This window comes from Schistocerca americana, chromosome 1 (genome assembly GCF_021461395.2).
Source record: "Schistocerca americana isolate TAMUIC-IGC-003095 chromosome 1, iqSchAmer2.1, whole genome shotgun sequence".
Lineage (NCBI taxonomy): Eukaryota > Metazoa > Arthropoda > Insecta > Orthoptera > Acrididae > Schistocerca > Schistocerca americana.
The window spans coordinates 543,253,257-543,269,582 of NC_060119.1; the positions used below are offsets into that span (position 1 = coordinate 543,253,257).

Sequence of the window (16,326 nt, forward strand, 5' to 3'; positions counted from 1 at the left end):
CTGCCAGTATTGCTTCGACAAACATTAAATTTCACGTGTTCGTCGGGGACATGTGTGAATGTTCATATAACTTTGTCGAAATCCATGAAAGTCGAGCAGGGAGGCCTAAGGGAGCTGAGATGGAATGACCCTTATTATACCAACTCCTTTACACATGTAGGAATTTAAATGGGGTGGTTCTCCAGATAACATAATCTTTGATGGAACTGTCACCAGTTAAAGCCTTTGAAAAATAAAATAAATAAAAAGCACACATATTTAAGAATGAGAAATAAAGCTCTTGTGTCCACTGAAATACCAATCAGTTTATATAGGTTGGGGGTAAGAATATATCAACACTGCTAATCAGACTTAATTCAAAATCTTTACTTAAAATCTTAGTGGCAAACCAAGGGTGCTCCCACAGATATGCTATAATGATAAAATTGAGAAGATGGCATGACAGTGGTTGATGTGGGGAAACATGAGTAACAATGATTTTACAGTCTCTTTCATGCAGGTAATACCTTTAGAATGCATAAGACTACAAGTCACATTATTTACATTCTAGTTACATTATTCTGTGCAAACTAATACAACATATGTACAAAACCACAAGCACAAACAAATGAAGGAACAACATACGTAATTAAATAAGTGAAGTAAAGAAAGCTAGTACAGCATTTCAATACTTATTCACACCTGCAAAACATGTAGTTGTGATGCATTAAAATGCTTATTTTTTTCAAAGCTTCATTGTTTCAGATTTTGTGCAATAAATGTATGCAAAACAGAAATTTTACGACAGTATCAAAATTTGGCATCAGAAAATTATTGTTAAAATTTTACACTGAACCAACATTTTACAAGACAATTTGTATACATAAATAAGGACTTTACACTAAGCCACTAAACAACTGGGTTGCCAAACAACTAACATTTGATAGAGCTTACAGTCAAGGAAAAAGTTTTTATTTTGGGGTGGGGTGATGGTGATGACACTTGCACACGAGAAATCATTTTAACAGGACTGACTGATTACTTTGCCATAGAAGTATGACAGTCTAGAGCTTTTAGTGTCAGTACACAATCCTTTGTTGACAACACACGTACAAAATTGCAATCCACTTTCATTTCTGATTTCAGGATGAAGTGGTGAGATCATACATCTTGCAAAATAATTTCACAACCTTTTCAAAGTTCTCTTCTTATCTTTCAGCAGCTTCTTTTTTTCAGCCACTTTTTTGTCTCCTGCATGTTTCTTTGCCATTGGTCCATCGCCGGAAGAGGCACCAACTTCCAGACCAGGTTTAGGCATCTTCGATGACTGAAAATATATTTTTCCTTCTTTTATTAACTGATTATACAAAAATACAAATTTTGCCACAAGTATCCATTTAACAGTCATTATGTATCAATGTTATTTTATGATCTAGCAGTTGCTACCCAAACATTGCACTAGATGAATGTGGTTACATAAAACACCACCTAGACTTGTCCACTAGCAAACAAAGTGGAGAAAATGCAAGGAAGGGTGACAGATACAAATGAAATACAAAAGGAACTAAGTACAAAATATGACCACAACAACAAAAAAGTTACATAAATTTCAGGAAGGAAACTGTCAATGGGAGGGTAAGGGTATTTTATTGACAGCAAATATTGATGAAATAGCTCAGGATTAAAAACAATAAACCCACTTTTCTTTGTCTTGTGTGTTTATATTCATGTGCAATTTAATGAGAGATAGCTACTATGTAGGGGCGAAATGACAGTTTTGTTACCAGAAAATGAGTAATTCAACATGTCACGTGACGGTCATTTCATCACACCATGTACTGGCCGTTGATCTGAGAGTGTGGTAAGATTACAGCATAATGTGGGTTTCTGATTCATGAGACACACTATCACTGAACTCAAGCTGTCACTGGCCTGTCACACACTGTCACAATGAGGGTAATGCACAAAATATCTCAATTTGTAGAAAAAGCTGCCATTGCTGTAGGTGGCAATGTAATGACATGAGCGGTCACAGTGCCACAAATCTCGAAGTTTAATGCTGGGCACCAATAACCAGTGAGGAACCATATAATCAAGAACCATCTTCTTGCTATAGCATACCTTCTCACTGCACATTACAGGGTTTAAGAGCATCACCTAAAACAATGAAATCAAGGCACTCGTTGGTACATGTAGTTGATAGGGCAAGATTATATTGTGAATCACACAAGGTGACGAATTCTGTTATTCAACAGAGCACCATTCAAGCAGCTGCTGGTAATGGTAATCTTGTGCTGTGGATATTAGAGTGGGATGAATTGTGGCCCCTGATATGTCAGCATCCATTTATTCGGCTATAGCAACTTGCAAGCAAACTGGATCTGTATTGTTACAAAGACAGTGCAACTCCCCATTTTTCTGTAATTTGACAAAGTGCTTTGAAGAACACTAAGCAGATATGGGAGTGCTTTCATAGCCAGCCCGAACACAAGATCTCAATCCTATTGGGCACATCTAGGATGACAATGAGGAAGATGTGTATACCTTAGATTCCTCTCCAATCAATCACTGAGTTGCAAGTGGCCATCTGGATGGTGTCTTGCAAAGTTCTTTTCATTATGCACTTCTGCTGTCACCATGGGGAGAGAGAAATGCTACATACCACTAAGTATTTGTCTCTAATTAAATTACTCTTTAGTGTAATTGCACATAAAAGAAAATTAACATGTAGTGACACTTCCAGAGCAATATGTCCAACAAGCACAGAAACATTAAATGAACAAACAAGAAATCCCTTTGTGTGAATCAACCACAGCACATTATTTACTTTGAGAGACCATCTTACATAAATGTACTTTACAATAGTGTCCTGAATTCAATGTAACCATCTATTTTGCATCCTTACACATTCCTGAGCCTATTTGTTTGGCAACAAATGTTTAGATATATCAGCCAGTTTATTATCTGCAACAACATACTTGGTATACTACGTACTTTTCTTTTTAAATGAAATTATCAATCAAACACGTCAAAATTAAATTCCAAGCTTTTGATGCACACTGTAAGCTATAAATTGCTTTATTAAGGTTACCTAGATAAGCTATAAACTGCTTTATTAAGGTTACCTAGATACTACTTGGTCGTTCACTAAATTCAATTACTATTTTTTATCTCTCTTTTGTTTACTTCATTAGAGGGATCATCTTTCATGCTCACATAGTTTTCAACAGAAGTTTCGAGGTTTATAGCAACAAACTGACAATTATCTCTCACTTGTACTTGAAAAGATTTAAATTCACCAACTTCAACACAACTTCATGTCAATTTTTCTTTGCTGTATCTGACCCAATCTAAACTTTCAGTTTCAGAACCTTCAGCATTTAACCATATGGAATACATGTAACCCTGGCATTTACAAGTCCCAATGGCATTCTGTTTACAAAGTGAACAGCAACCAATAATGCTTCTTACCATAAAGATTTTCCCATGTTATAATTAACAACAGGCAACAAGCTTTGTCTGTTGCTGCAAAATCAATACAATATGCTGTAAATGTAATGACATATCTTTCTTTCATAATAGATAGAAGTAATAGGACACTTGAGACCAGTGTACTCTAGTTCCACTGGCCATTTTGCTGTTGTCATTTTCAGATTATATGGAAGTTTTGTTTCCTTACCTTCCACTGAAGCAGTATACAATTCTGGTGTTTTCCTCTCCTCAGTTTTAATTCCTTCCACATATTTTGAAAGCAAGTTAAAATATGCATAATTTGAATATCCTATCATTTGATGTTACTGGAGAATTCTGATGCATATATTTTACATAGCTTTTTTTCTAACAACTGCAACTATACCTTCTATCCTTTCAATAGAGCTCTTACACTTTAAAATATAACTTTGAAACCACTGTTATACAATCTGTGCACTAGTAACTTATAGTGACGTAAGTTCAGAAATACTCAGTCTGTTTCAACAAAAATAGGCCATGTCAGTAAGTAGGGATAAATGACTTGCCTTATTGTGTAGGTGTGAGGGTAGGGAGGGGGGGGGGGGGGGGGGGGCGAGGGAGAGAACCTTATTAAATGTCACAATATACCGAATTTGCATACCCTTTCTCATTTGCTTCTTTTGTCTCCCTGTAACGATATCAATGATAATGCACCCAAATCTTTTGCGTCCAGAGCCATCAAATTCAAGGCATTTAAAACCAAACTGTTTTTCTTCACTTTAACTATGGCATTTTCTCCCATTTTTAACCAATTCTATTTCTCTCACCACTTCCATTGTTCCTTAAACAAATTATTGTGTTCTTATCTTCTGAAAGTGCTTCTTAAAATTCACGTTTCATTTCACAGTCTACAGATCTCCTGTTCAAAATTTCACATTTTCTACTGATAAGTCAACAGCAGTTATATTGCTCTTATTTGTGAGGCAATACTAGTAAAATAACGCAGAGCGTCTTTCTCCAATCATTGCATCAGTCAATTATAGATCACTTACGAAGTTGTCAAATTATGACAAACTGCCTATTGGCTTCTGTAACCCGCCGACGTTCATCTAATGATTTTTCTGACGTTTCGCCAGCACGAGTGGCTGGCATTGTCAAAGCTTCACCCTCCATTGCCGGTGGTGAACATTGATTATTGAAGATATCTTGTGCTGAAATAAAGTTCAGATACGATAACCACTTCTATAGAAATAACCATCTAACCATGCTTTTTGTGTGTTCAAATGAATCACAAAAGTTTTCCTCTTATTAAAAGTACAACACTGCAATATTTTATGTATTCCAAATGACAACTTATTTCCATTATTATTGACCAGCAATTTTATATAGCTTCTCAAGATTATTGTGTTCCTTGACTTTTTTAGTTTATTTGTTCCAGAAATGCTGTTTGTTTCATACATCCCTGTGAGTTATGGTGTATGCAGTGTGGCGTAGAGGTTAGCGTTGTTGGCTCATGCGCTGTGGGTTGACAGTTCAAACCCAACCACTAGCAACTATTTGTTATGTAGTATTTATCAATTGTGGAAGTTTCTCGTAATATCCGATGTTTGTAATGCTGGTAGGTTCTGGAGTATTCAGTGTCTGCATAAATAAGTGCACTCTATCCAGAAAGTTAATTCTGTTCTGGATGTCCTCTGGTGTTCATGATACACGTGCCTTTAAATGTGCCTTCAGTGCTACACATTTTATTTCATTGACAACCCTGCTTTCAGATTTGACTTAACTCTGGTTACAATACAACCTTTTTTTGGTGGGGACACCTGATATATCAAAACATTATGTCACCATGGCTCGAATCATGCAATGCAAAAGCTGTTGCCTACATGAACAGTAACCAGAATACAAGCAGTACATTGCTCTGAAGGTCCGTTAATTCAGGAGACCAATAGATTCCGTGGCAGTAGTAAGTCTACTGCACATGTGGTATCGGTATTTTCTGGAGGCTCTGGTCAGGACCTGACAGAACAGCTGAAAGGATTTGACAAGCTATCCAAATTCAGCAGGTGGGATACTATGATGCGTTTGACAAATGTGTAACTTTACCTGGAGGGCACAGTCCAGCTATGGTTCAAGAACAATGAAGAAAAGCTCAGCAGCCGGGACAAATTACAGGCCGAACTGAAGCAAAATCTTGGCAACAGTTGACAGCAAGTCTGCTTAGCAGAAGAACAATTGAAGTAGAGGTCCTAATGTATTTGTGGAAGGATACATTAATACACACAGCATGCTTTGGTCCTTTGTATCATACTGAATCCGAATATGACAGAAAGTGAAAAAAATCTCACATCTGATGAAAAGAGTTGCAGAAGACATGTACCAAGCTTTTCTGGGAAAGAATATCACAACAACAGAGGAATTCATCAAGTGGTACCAGAACATTGAGAAAATGCACCACAGTATGACTGATAACCCAAATGTGGTTCCTATAATAGTTGTGGAAGACCGCCACAACTTCACTTCTCTCATACTTCAGGTATTAAGAGAAGAGGCACAGCATTTTAAGACTGCCAGAACTGTTGGTCCAAGTACATAAGTGAGATATAGCAGCCAAACATGTTGGCTACATATGTTGTGAAGAAGCATAAAATGTTGAAGAAGACATGTAAGTATCTCTAGCACCAAGCTTCACCATTTGAACTAGTTAGGAAGAATGGATTCGGCCAGCTTGGACTTACACTGCAGCCAAAAAACAACGATGCAGCAGCCAACTAATGCAGGCACAAACAACTCCACTGCCACGTTTAACACCCCACAGAAGAAGTGACATTTGGAGGGCAGAGGACAACACACTGGTATGTTTTCACTGCGCACACCGTGGACATATTGTACACTAGGCAGAGAAGGAAGACTACTTTTTGATGACTACTATCAACCATCGTAACAGTTTTACTTACACCCATCAACTACAGATTATTATAGCTGTCCTGTAGGACAAAATCCATTACTGTAGCCATTCACTGTATCAATTGCTAATCTGGTCACTGAATAAGCTAGGCAACCATCCATGGAGGTGAGGCCATCACAGATGAATTTCCTCCACAAACAGTCTCCAAGATGTCAGGAAATCTCAATGACATCGATGGTTAACTCGTATTAGCACCAATGGTTGACTCGTATTAGCACTAGTCAACTACAGAGCTGAATGTTCATCATCACCAGCAACAGAAGGCTACGTTCCATAACAAAATGCAACAGAAAAAAGAGACACAAAACCAGTATGATTGAATCCTGATAACATCGCTTCTCTCACATGCCAGATTGTAAGAAAAGATACATAGCACTTTACTGCAGGCAGAACTATCAGAACAATATACAAGAGATGGTGGCCATGAATGTTTGACCCCATATGTCAGGAGGTAACACAGAATGTTGAAGAAGAGGTTTATTGATCTTTGGCACCAGTCTCCAAGACGATGATCAAGCCATGAAGAATGTATGTGGCCAACCCAGACTTCTACCATTGCTGTGATATGACAACCCACCACCCAACCAATGCAGGTACACCCAATTCCTCTACCTACTTAAACTCCTCGCAGAAGAACAGACGTATGGAGCATAGAGGATAAGATGCTAGCCTGTTTTCACTGTGGCTGCCTGGACAAGCACACTACTGCAGAGTGAGAACTCTACTGTTTGTTTACTACTACACCATAAGACACCAACTGTCACAACAGTTCTATTCACATCAGTCAACTGCTCATAGCCATAGCCTGGATGAAATCATTGCTTGTCATGTCACGACAGTTCCCCTATCACTGTGCAGAGGTACCAGCCACTTGCATAGTTGCTGAATTTGAGAAAACTAAGCAAGGCAATAATCTGTGGAGGTAAGTCCAACAAAGATGCAAGGTCTCCACAGACAACAGCCAACGTGTCACAAAATCTCACTGACACCGTAATGAACAGCCAACCTGTCTGTGCACTTTTCTGAACTGTTAGATTCTTATTGTCATCAACTACAGAAGACAAAGTTCCATGATACAAGAGGGACTATGCTGAAAGTTGGAAACGGGAAATGTTCAGCGAACAGGAACTGTTAAATTAACTATCAATGACAGAACACAGGCCTCTGAATTTGTGATTTTAGTAGAATGCAGACATAACATTATTCTCAATCAACAAAAGAATCATGTTCTGCTACTACTACAGACAATACAGGGGAGGACAATAATATCACATTACCAATAGGATTTGCCCCTACTGAGGAAAAACATCAGCTAGAGATAGCTAATCTGCGAAAATTTTGTCTCTTTTATAGCCAGAGTGGAGAAAAGAAAGACCAAGTCACCCACGGTAAAACACCATATCAACACAGGGGATCATCCAACAATTAGCCAGTGTTCATACAACGCATCGCCAACTGAAGGATGGGTAACCTGGGAGAAAGTGGAGCAGATCTTGCAAGATAGCATCATTGAACCTGTAGAGCATCCCTGGTACTCTCCTATGGACCTTGTGAAGGGCAGCAAAAAGTGTTTCTGCGTCTACTACTGATGACAGAACGAAACCATGGAGAATGATGTCTATCCATTGCCACACATTGGTGACACCCTACACTGATTGAAAGAAACAAAGTATTTCTCCACTATGGATGTTCAGGCAGGCTACTGCCAAATCGAAGCTGAAAAGGCTGACTGAGAAAGGACTGGCTTCATAACTCCTGATGGCCTCTATGAGTTCAAGTTATGCCATTTGGAGTGTGCGTTCCAGCCCCTTTCAAATGTATGACTGGAAACCTGCTCCAAAACCTTAAATGGTTGACATCTCTTTCCTATGGGTGACAGTCATTTTTTCAAAAACATTTGAAGAAACTGCAATAAAGTTTGTTCAGACTGCAGGTGTCTGCCTGAAAAGTGTGGATACCACCCAGAAATAAAAATCTTGAGTTCCCTAGAGAATGGTGGTGGACTCCACCACAATTCAGAGAAAATAAGAGCAGTCACAGATTTTCCAACTCCCCAAAATGTCTGTGAAGTGTGATGTCTCCTCAGAATATGCTCATACTACAAGAGATTCATGAAGTACTTCTGAACCAAGGCACGTCCCTCGCAAGAACCTCTGCAGGGAGATGCCAGATTTTCCTGGAATAAGAGGCACAAGAAAGATTTTTCCTTGTCCTTAAGGAAGCACTAACATATCCAGTCATAGCACTGTATGACGAAAATGCCGAGACACAACTTCACACCAACACTAGGAGTTCTAGGATAGGGACAGATCTAGTACAAATTCAGGAAAGTACTGAAAATGTGATGATACATACTGCAAACACATTGCATTAATAGGGTGGAATATACAGAATTTGAGGAGTGGAGGTAACAACTTCAAAAATAGTCCAGGTGCTGAGTTGTAAACGGGCATATACACAAGACTGAGAACATTAATAGTTTTCGGGTGAATCCCTTATCATTACAGACACAAACACCTACATGTCCCAGCTGACTACAATGAGCAAGCACTGCACGACTTCAGTCAGGAGGCGGGGGTGATATTGAACAGGGAGACCAAGGTCTTCAGTGAACAGGTTTGCATGGAAACATGCATCCAACCAGTCTCCAGACTGAAGGCAACAAAAACATGAGTTGAGTAATTTTGAGGCATACGAGTTTGTTACCATTATTTTATCACTCTTAACACTTAGGAGCTGATGCCTGTAAAAATAAGGGCACACCTGACCAGCCTGAAAATCCAACACCCGTAATTTTATGGGCGCGTGTGCTCGATCTTCCCCTTCCTTCCTTTACGTGTTCGTAGAGCTCCCAATGGTCTGGGAGGCACAGTAGAGGCTATAGTTGAAGTATTTGACGGTAGATGGTGTGGGCATGCTGGACAAGGGAGAACCTCTCCTTTTTTTGTGAGGCTTTGTGAGTGCAAATATTCTGCCATGCGTGTGCTCAGTTGCGTCGTCATGGCGAGATGTGGTTTGACGGATGATGAAATCACTCTTGAGTTATCACGCGAGTTTGAAGAAAGTGATGTTGATTTTTTGGAGGATGATGATTTTCTTGATACTGATGATGACGTAGACTATATTCAAGAAGTTTCTGAGTCTTCAGGTAAGGAATCCAGATAACAAAATACACAATATTTTTATTCAGATTTCAAATGAAAGAGCTTTCAATACTTAACTACCGTAGTAACTGAGTTTATTTGCAAATACTACTTTTATGGTAGATTCAGACGAGGAAAGCAATCGTCCAAGTTCTTGCCATTGTTCCTGCTGATACCACACCTGAAGTGCATGGGTGACCAAGAGTGAGTGTGAGATCGAGAACTTCGCGCCGTACCGATTCTGAGGAAGGTTACACGACTAATGATCACGTGCCAAATATCTATCCATTCTCAGGACACTCTGGAAAGTGCAACCTTACCAGTTCAGACCAGAACAGCACACTTCTAAGATTTCTTTTTGTGTTCACTTACAGACAGTATGGTGAATCATATAAAACAGCAAACTAATCTGTATGTACAACAAAGCATAAGGAAATTACGAAGCACAAATTCGCTTTCCTCTACCTGCTCGCTATCAAAGTGGAAAGGAGTTACTCTCATAGAAATAAGAAAGTTTCTGGCAATTGTAGTCCATATGTGTGTAAGTGTGAGATCCTGTATATGAGAGCACTGGTCCAAGAATCCTGTTCTGTCATGTAATTTCTGTCCAAACATCCTGAGCCGTCACAAGTTTCTTTCTATTTTGAGAAACTTTCACATGTGTGACAATTCAGTTGCGAAGGAAAAAGGTGAAGAAGCTGGCTATGACCCTCTGTACAAGGTGAGACCCCTCGTGGATATGGTGTCTGCTAATTTCCAGTGAGCATATACACCCTCTCAAAACATTACAACTGATGAAGGCATGTGCAAATTTCGTGGCCGTGTGTATTTCAAGCAGTACATTCCTCAAAAGCCAAATAAATATGGTATTAAACTGAACATTTCGTCGGAGTCGGAGTGAGGTTATGTCTGGAATTTTTCTGTTTATGCAGGTGAGAGGCCTGATACAGTGACACTCGGGAAGACATAGCTTGGGAATCTGTCAGGAAAAGGTTACACTTTGTTTACAGACAGATTCTACACCAGTCCAGTCCTTGCTTCAGAACCGGAACCTGGAAAAACAGCTCTTGTGGGAACTACAAGAAAATCTAGACAGGGATTACCTTCTGCTGTAAAAGATCTGAAACTTCAGCAAGGTGAAATAATTTTTAGGCGTAAAGGAAATATCTTGGCATTCTGTTGGAAGGAAAAAAGAAATGTGCACATGATAAGTAACAGGCACACTGCTGAGATTGTGACGTATATTGTTGAGAGAGGCAGAGAGAAGTCAAAACCCGCCTGTGCGGTGGACTATAATAAAAACAAGTTGGGTGTTGACTTATCACACCAATGACAATCATACGGGGCTTCTGACAAGGGAACCTCCCCATCGCACCCCCCTCAGATTTAGTTATAACTTGGCACAGTGGATAGGCCTTGATAAACTGAACACAGATCAATTGAGAAAACAGGAAGAAGTTGTGTGGAACTGTGAAAAAATAAGCAAAATATACAAACTGGTCATCAGTCTTGGCCACATAGGCAACATAAAGGAGAACGTGAGCTCAGGAGCGCCGTGGTCCCGTGGTAGAGTGAACAGCTGCAGAAGGAGAGGTCCTTGGTTCAAGTCTTCCCACGAGTGAAAATTTTACTTTCTTTATTTTTGCATAGTTATTATCTGTCCGTTCGTTCATTGACGTCTCTGTTCACTGTAATAAGTTAAGTGTCTGTGTTTTGCGACCGCATCGCATAACCATGCGATTAGTAGACTAAAGGACGTGCCTCTCCAATCGGAACCGAAAACATTTGATCGCAAGGTCATACGTCAACCGATTCCTCCACAGGAAAACACATCTGATATATTCTATACGACACTGGTGACGGCATGTGCGTCATATGACAGGAATATGTTGTCGACCCACCTAACTTGAACACTTGGCGAATGGGTAAAAAGATTCTTCCACCTTGCCCGATTTAGGTTTTCTTGTGGATGTAATAATCACTCCCAAAAAAGTGATGAAAACATAAGAGTTTGTCACATAAACTGAAAATAAAAAATTAAAGTTTTCACTCGATGGAAGATTTGAACCAAGGACCTTTCGTTCCGCAGCTGCTCACGTTAACACGACACCACGGCGCTGCTGCGGTCCCAGCGTCCTTAATGTTGCGTATCTTGCCATGAACTACTCAGTGTGTATATTTTGCTTATTTTTTCACAGTTCCACATAACTTCTTCCTGTTTTCTCAATCGATCTGTGTTCAGTTTTTCAAGGCCTATCCGATGTGCCAACTTATAACTAAATCTGAGGGGGGTGCGATGGGGAGGTTCCCTTGTGAGCATCAAACTGTGAAGTGGTGAAGAAAGATGTCATTCCACATAATAGTGATAATAAATATATAAAATATATATAAATATGTATATTGTACAACAAGGAAACTGGAAAACGCCTCACATCACAGTTTGAGACAACTATCTGTGCAGGTGTTGCAGACAGCAGAGATCTCTTAACCACAACCTGGTACATTGGGACTCTCCAGACTATCAACATTTTCTGGAAAAGATTGAGACAAATAGGCAAGAAACAGAAGCAAAAACAATGTGTAGTGTGTTCTCTGAGAGACAAAAAGCTTACTGGGAAAGTGTGGCACAAAGACACAAGCTACCAGTGTAGTGAATGCAAAGTGGCATTGTGCAAACTACCGTGTTTCAAAATTGCAAACTACTATGTTTCAAAATTTATCATACGAAGACCAAAGCTGCATCTTAAAATAAAGCCAAAGGAGGTTACCGTACATAAAACAAGCAGTATGAATAATTATTAAAATTATATATAAAAAAACAAAGATGAGGTGACTTACCGAACGAAAGCGCTGGCAGGTCGATAGACACACAAACAAACACAAACATACACACAAAATTCAAGCTTTCACAACAAACTGTTGCCTCATCAGGAAAGAGAGAAGGAGAGGGAAAGACGAAAGGATGTGGGTTTTAAGGGAGAGGGTAAGGAGTCATCCCAATCCCGGGAGCGGAAAGACTTACCTTAGGGAGAAAAAAGGACGGGTATACACTCGTGCACACACACACACATATCCATCCACACATATACAAACACAAGCAGACATATTTAAAGACAAAGAGTTTGGGCCAAACTCTTTGTCTTTAAATATGTCTGCTTGTGTCTGTATATGTGTGGATGGATATGTGTGTGTGTGTGTGCGCGCGCGAGTGTATACCCGTCCTTTTTTCTCCCTAAGGTAAGTCTTTCCGCTCCCGGGATTGGGATGACTCCTTACCCTCTCCCTCAAAACCCACATCCTTTCGTTTTTCCCTCTCCTTCTCTCTTTCCTGATGAGGCAACAGTTTGTTGCGAAAGCTTGAATTTTGGGTGTATGTTTGTGTGTCTATCGACCTGCCAGCGCTTTCGTTCGGTAAGTCACCTCATCTTTCTTTGTTTAATATATAATTTTTCCCACGTGGACTGTTTCCCTCTATTATATTAATTATTAAAATTCTTGTTTAAAATAATGTAGTTTTCCTTCTGAGCATTAAGTGCATATATCCTTGATGAATTTTTCCTCTTTAAAAAACAAAAAAAAAAAAAAAAAAAAAAAAAAAAAAAAAGAGGAGAGAGAGAGAGAGAGAGAGAGAGAGAGAGAGAGAGAATAAAGATGATGGAACTTACCAAGTGAAAGCGATGGCATTTTGATAGACACACAAACACACACAAACTTACCCTCTCCCTTAAAACCCACATCCTTTTGTCTTTCCCTCTCCTTCCCTCTTTCCTGATGAAGCAACCATTGGTTGCGAAAGCTTGAATTTTGTGTGTATGTTTGTGTGTCTATCGACCTGCCAGCGCTTTCGTTTGGTAAGTCACGTATTATACATAGCTTAAGTTCAGGTTTTTCAATATGGGTAATGTCATGAAAAACCATTTAGGAGTTGTAATAAACTAAAATACACTAAAAACAGCTAGGCCTTGTGGTAGAGCTTCATGCGCTATGGCTCAGGGCGCAAAGCGTTAAAAACACATTTCTAAACTGAGCCCATAACTAGCATGTCCTGCACACAAAGATAGTAAACAAAAGATTTGCTTCTGTAAGCAAACCAGACTCTTAGCTGTTATGAAAAATAATAGGATTATATTTCCATTATAAAATTGTTCTTACCAAAGCATGAATTTCAGTCATCATTTTTGCTCTCTGGGAGTAACATTCATATTGTTCAAGCAGCAATTTCCCTGCTTCTTCATTAAGTGCAGATTCTGCATTTGGCACAATCAGCAAGCATTTCACTGTCTGTAAGACAATAACAATCAAATAACAAAATTATATCACATGCATAACACTATCTAATGCAATTTGTAATTCTAGTGACTAATATAACTTTTTTTTTTTTTTTGACAAAGCGGTAGTTACCAACAATATGTGCTTTATTCCAAGGTCTGGCTTCCAGTCCTTCTTCAATGTATTCACACATATTTCTCCATTTTTCGCAACATTTGGATGAAATATCTTTGTGAGAAAGAAAGCCTTTGGCGGTGCTTGTGGGAAATCTTTCCCAAGAGCAAGCTTCACACGGAACACACCACCAGCATATGGTGTACCAGCTGCAAGATTTAAAAATAAAAAATCACTGTTGTTTCAACCATACTGGACTGCTGACCAGCAGTACAGGTGAAGTGAAATGGATTTCTGGGCTTCATCAGTGCAAGAAGTGTTATCTCAAATATGTTTACGAGAACTTAAAACATCCTACTCAAACATTTATTGGTGACAAAGTTGATGAAGGAAGTGAACATTAGCTCAGTACCACACTAATGGGATCAAAAAGTGTTCCAGATTTTAAAGCGTAATAGATTTAACCTATCTAGTCTGCTTTATTTCTGAATCAATAATTGGGTTTACCAGTGTATTTGTTGTGTGCTTGGCGCTTTCTGTAATCATACAAAAATAGAGTTTAATTTATTCGATGTAGTATAACATCAGTACACTGTTCCCTTTCTGCAACAGTACATGTGTTCTTCAGCACATCACTACTAGTCATTTCTCATGGGGGAGCAGATGTACGCGATCCCTGTCTCTCAAATGGGCTATTCTTGTGGAGCATACAGCAAATAAAAGAAGCAAACGTGTACCTGTGTTTGGGGTTCTATGAGTGCAGACATGAATGCATTCCAGTCTGAACTGCCGATGGTGGCAGTCAGTATATTATTAACAAATTTATCTTTTTCAGAAACTTTTTTCTTGCATTTGCCAGTCTGGACTTCAAAGTCTCTGTACTTCAGCCATCATCAGCAATTGTGCTTCCCAAATAACAAAACTCATCAACTACTTTTAGTGTGTCATTTCCTAATCCACTCTCATCACCATCACTTGATTTAACTCTATAGCATTCCATTAAACTGATTTTACTTTTGTTGATGTTCATCTTACAACTACTTTCCCAGACACTATTCACTCCATTCCAACTGCTACTGCAAGTCCTTTACACACTCTAACAGCACTGCAATGTCATTGGTAAATCTTAAAGTTTTATTCTTTGCTCTGAACTTTTATTTTCTCTCCTAATTTCTTTGTTTCCTTTCATGCTCACTCAATGCACAGATAGAACAACATTGGGAGGGGAGAGGGGGAGGCTACACCCACCCCTGGTCTCACACTCTTCTCAAATACTGCTTCTCTTTCATGCCCTTGACTCATTTGGTTCCTGTACTAGTCATACATAACTTTTCACTCTTTTTGTTTTATTCTTACAATATTTCGACTTTCAGAGCTTGAAGCCTAGTTAACAACATCTAAACCTTTCTTTCAACATACAAATGCTATAAATTTAGTCTTGCCTTTTTCAATTTATCCTCTAAGTCATACGGTTAATACAGCCTTGCAGATTCTTACATTTAACCAGAACCCAAACTGATCTCCCTCAAAGTCAGGATCTACCAGTTTATCCATTCTTCTAAATGCAGTTTATGTCAGTATTTTGCAACCATAACATATTAAACTGATGTTTCAGTAATATTCAGACTTGTCAGTACCACCTTTCTTTGAAATAGGAATTATTACAACAAATGATAACAATATCAGAAAAATTGGACAATTTATTCCAGAGAAAGAGCTTCACAAGTTGGCCTTTACGCAAGCACTGCTGTTGGATGTCCTCCTGAGGTGTGTTGTACACGAATTCTGTCTAGTTGGCACCTTAAGTCATCAAAAGCCCAAGCTGGTTAAAGGGCCCTGCCCATAATGCTCAAAACATTCTCAATTGGGGAAGAGGTCTGGTGATCTTGCTGGCTGAGATAGTGTGTGGCTAGCTCAAAGACATGCAGTAAAAACTCTCACCACATGCAGATGGGCATTATCATGATGAAATGTAAGCCCAGGATGGATTGCCATGAAGAGCAACGAAATGGGACACAGAATATCATTGGCATATTACTGTGTTGTTAAGGTGCCACAGATGACAAACAAAGAGGTCCAGCTATAAAACAAAATATACCATCACTCCTGGCTGTCGGGCTGTACCGTTGGTACCCCATTGCTGTCCGGGCCTTTTTCAGTCACATTTGGACTTCCACTGACTGGAGTAGAACTATCTTCAGTGCTGAGTCCTGTTTCAAACTGAGCCCCAATGACCAGTGAAGACATGCCTCGAACAGCAGTGGGATACCAACCAGACTGTCACTAGCCATACGGCCCAACAACCAGGAGAGATGGTCTGGGGTGCCATTGCATTTCATACCAGGACCCGTTGGGTTGTCATATGTGGCATCCTTACATCACAGTGGGCTGTTGACGATATTCTAC

The 16,326-nt window shown here is 39.3% G+C and overlaps 1 protein-coding gene across 1 annotated transcript in view; it reads right to left on the reverse strand.

Moving 5' to 3' along the window:
* Positions 1-345: 345 nt before the first annotated feature.
* LOC124605737 (ubiquitin-conjugating enzyme E2 S) overlaps positions 346-16,326 on the reverse strand; it is a 77,465-nt gene continuing 61,484 nt past the window's right edge. Inside the window, exons 3-5 of the mRNA XM_047137619.1 lie at positions 13,939-14,129; positions 13,690-13,818; positions 346-1,306 (exon numbers count right to left, since the gene is read on the reverse strand). Of these exons, the coding sequence (XP_046993575.1) occupies positions 1,163-1,306; positions 13,690-13,818; positions 13,939-14,129 (464 nt within the window). The 3' untranslated portion in view covers positions 346-1,162. The remainder of the gene's footprint in view (positions 1,307-13,689; positions 13,819-13,938; positions 14,130-16,326) is intronic.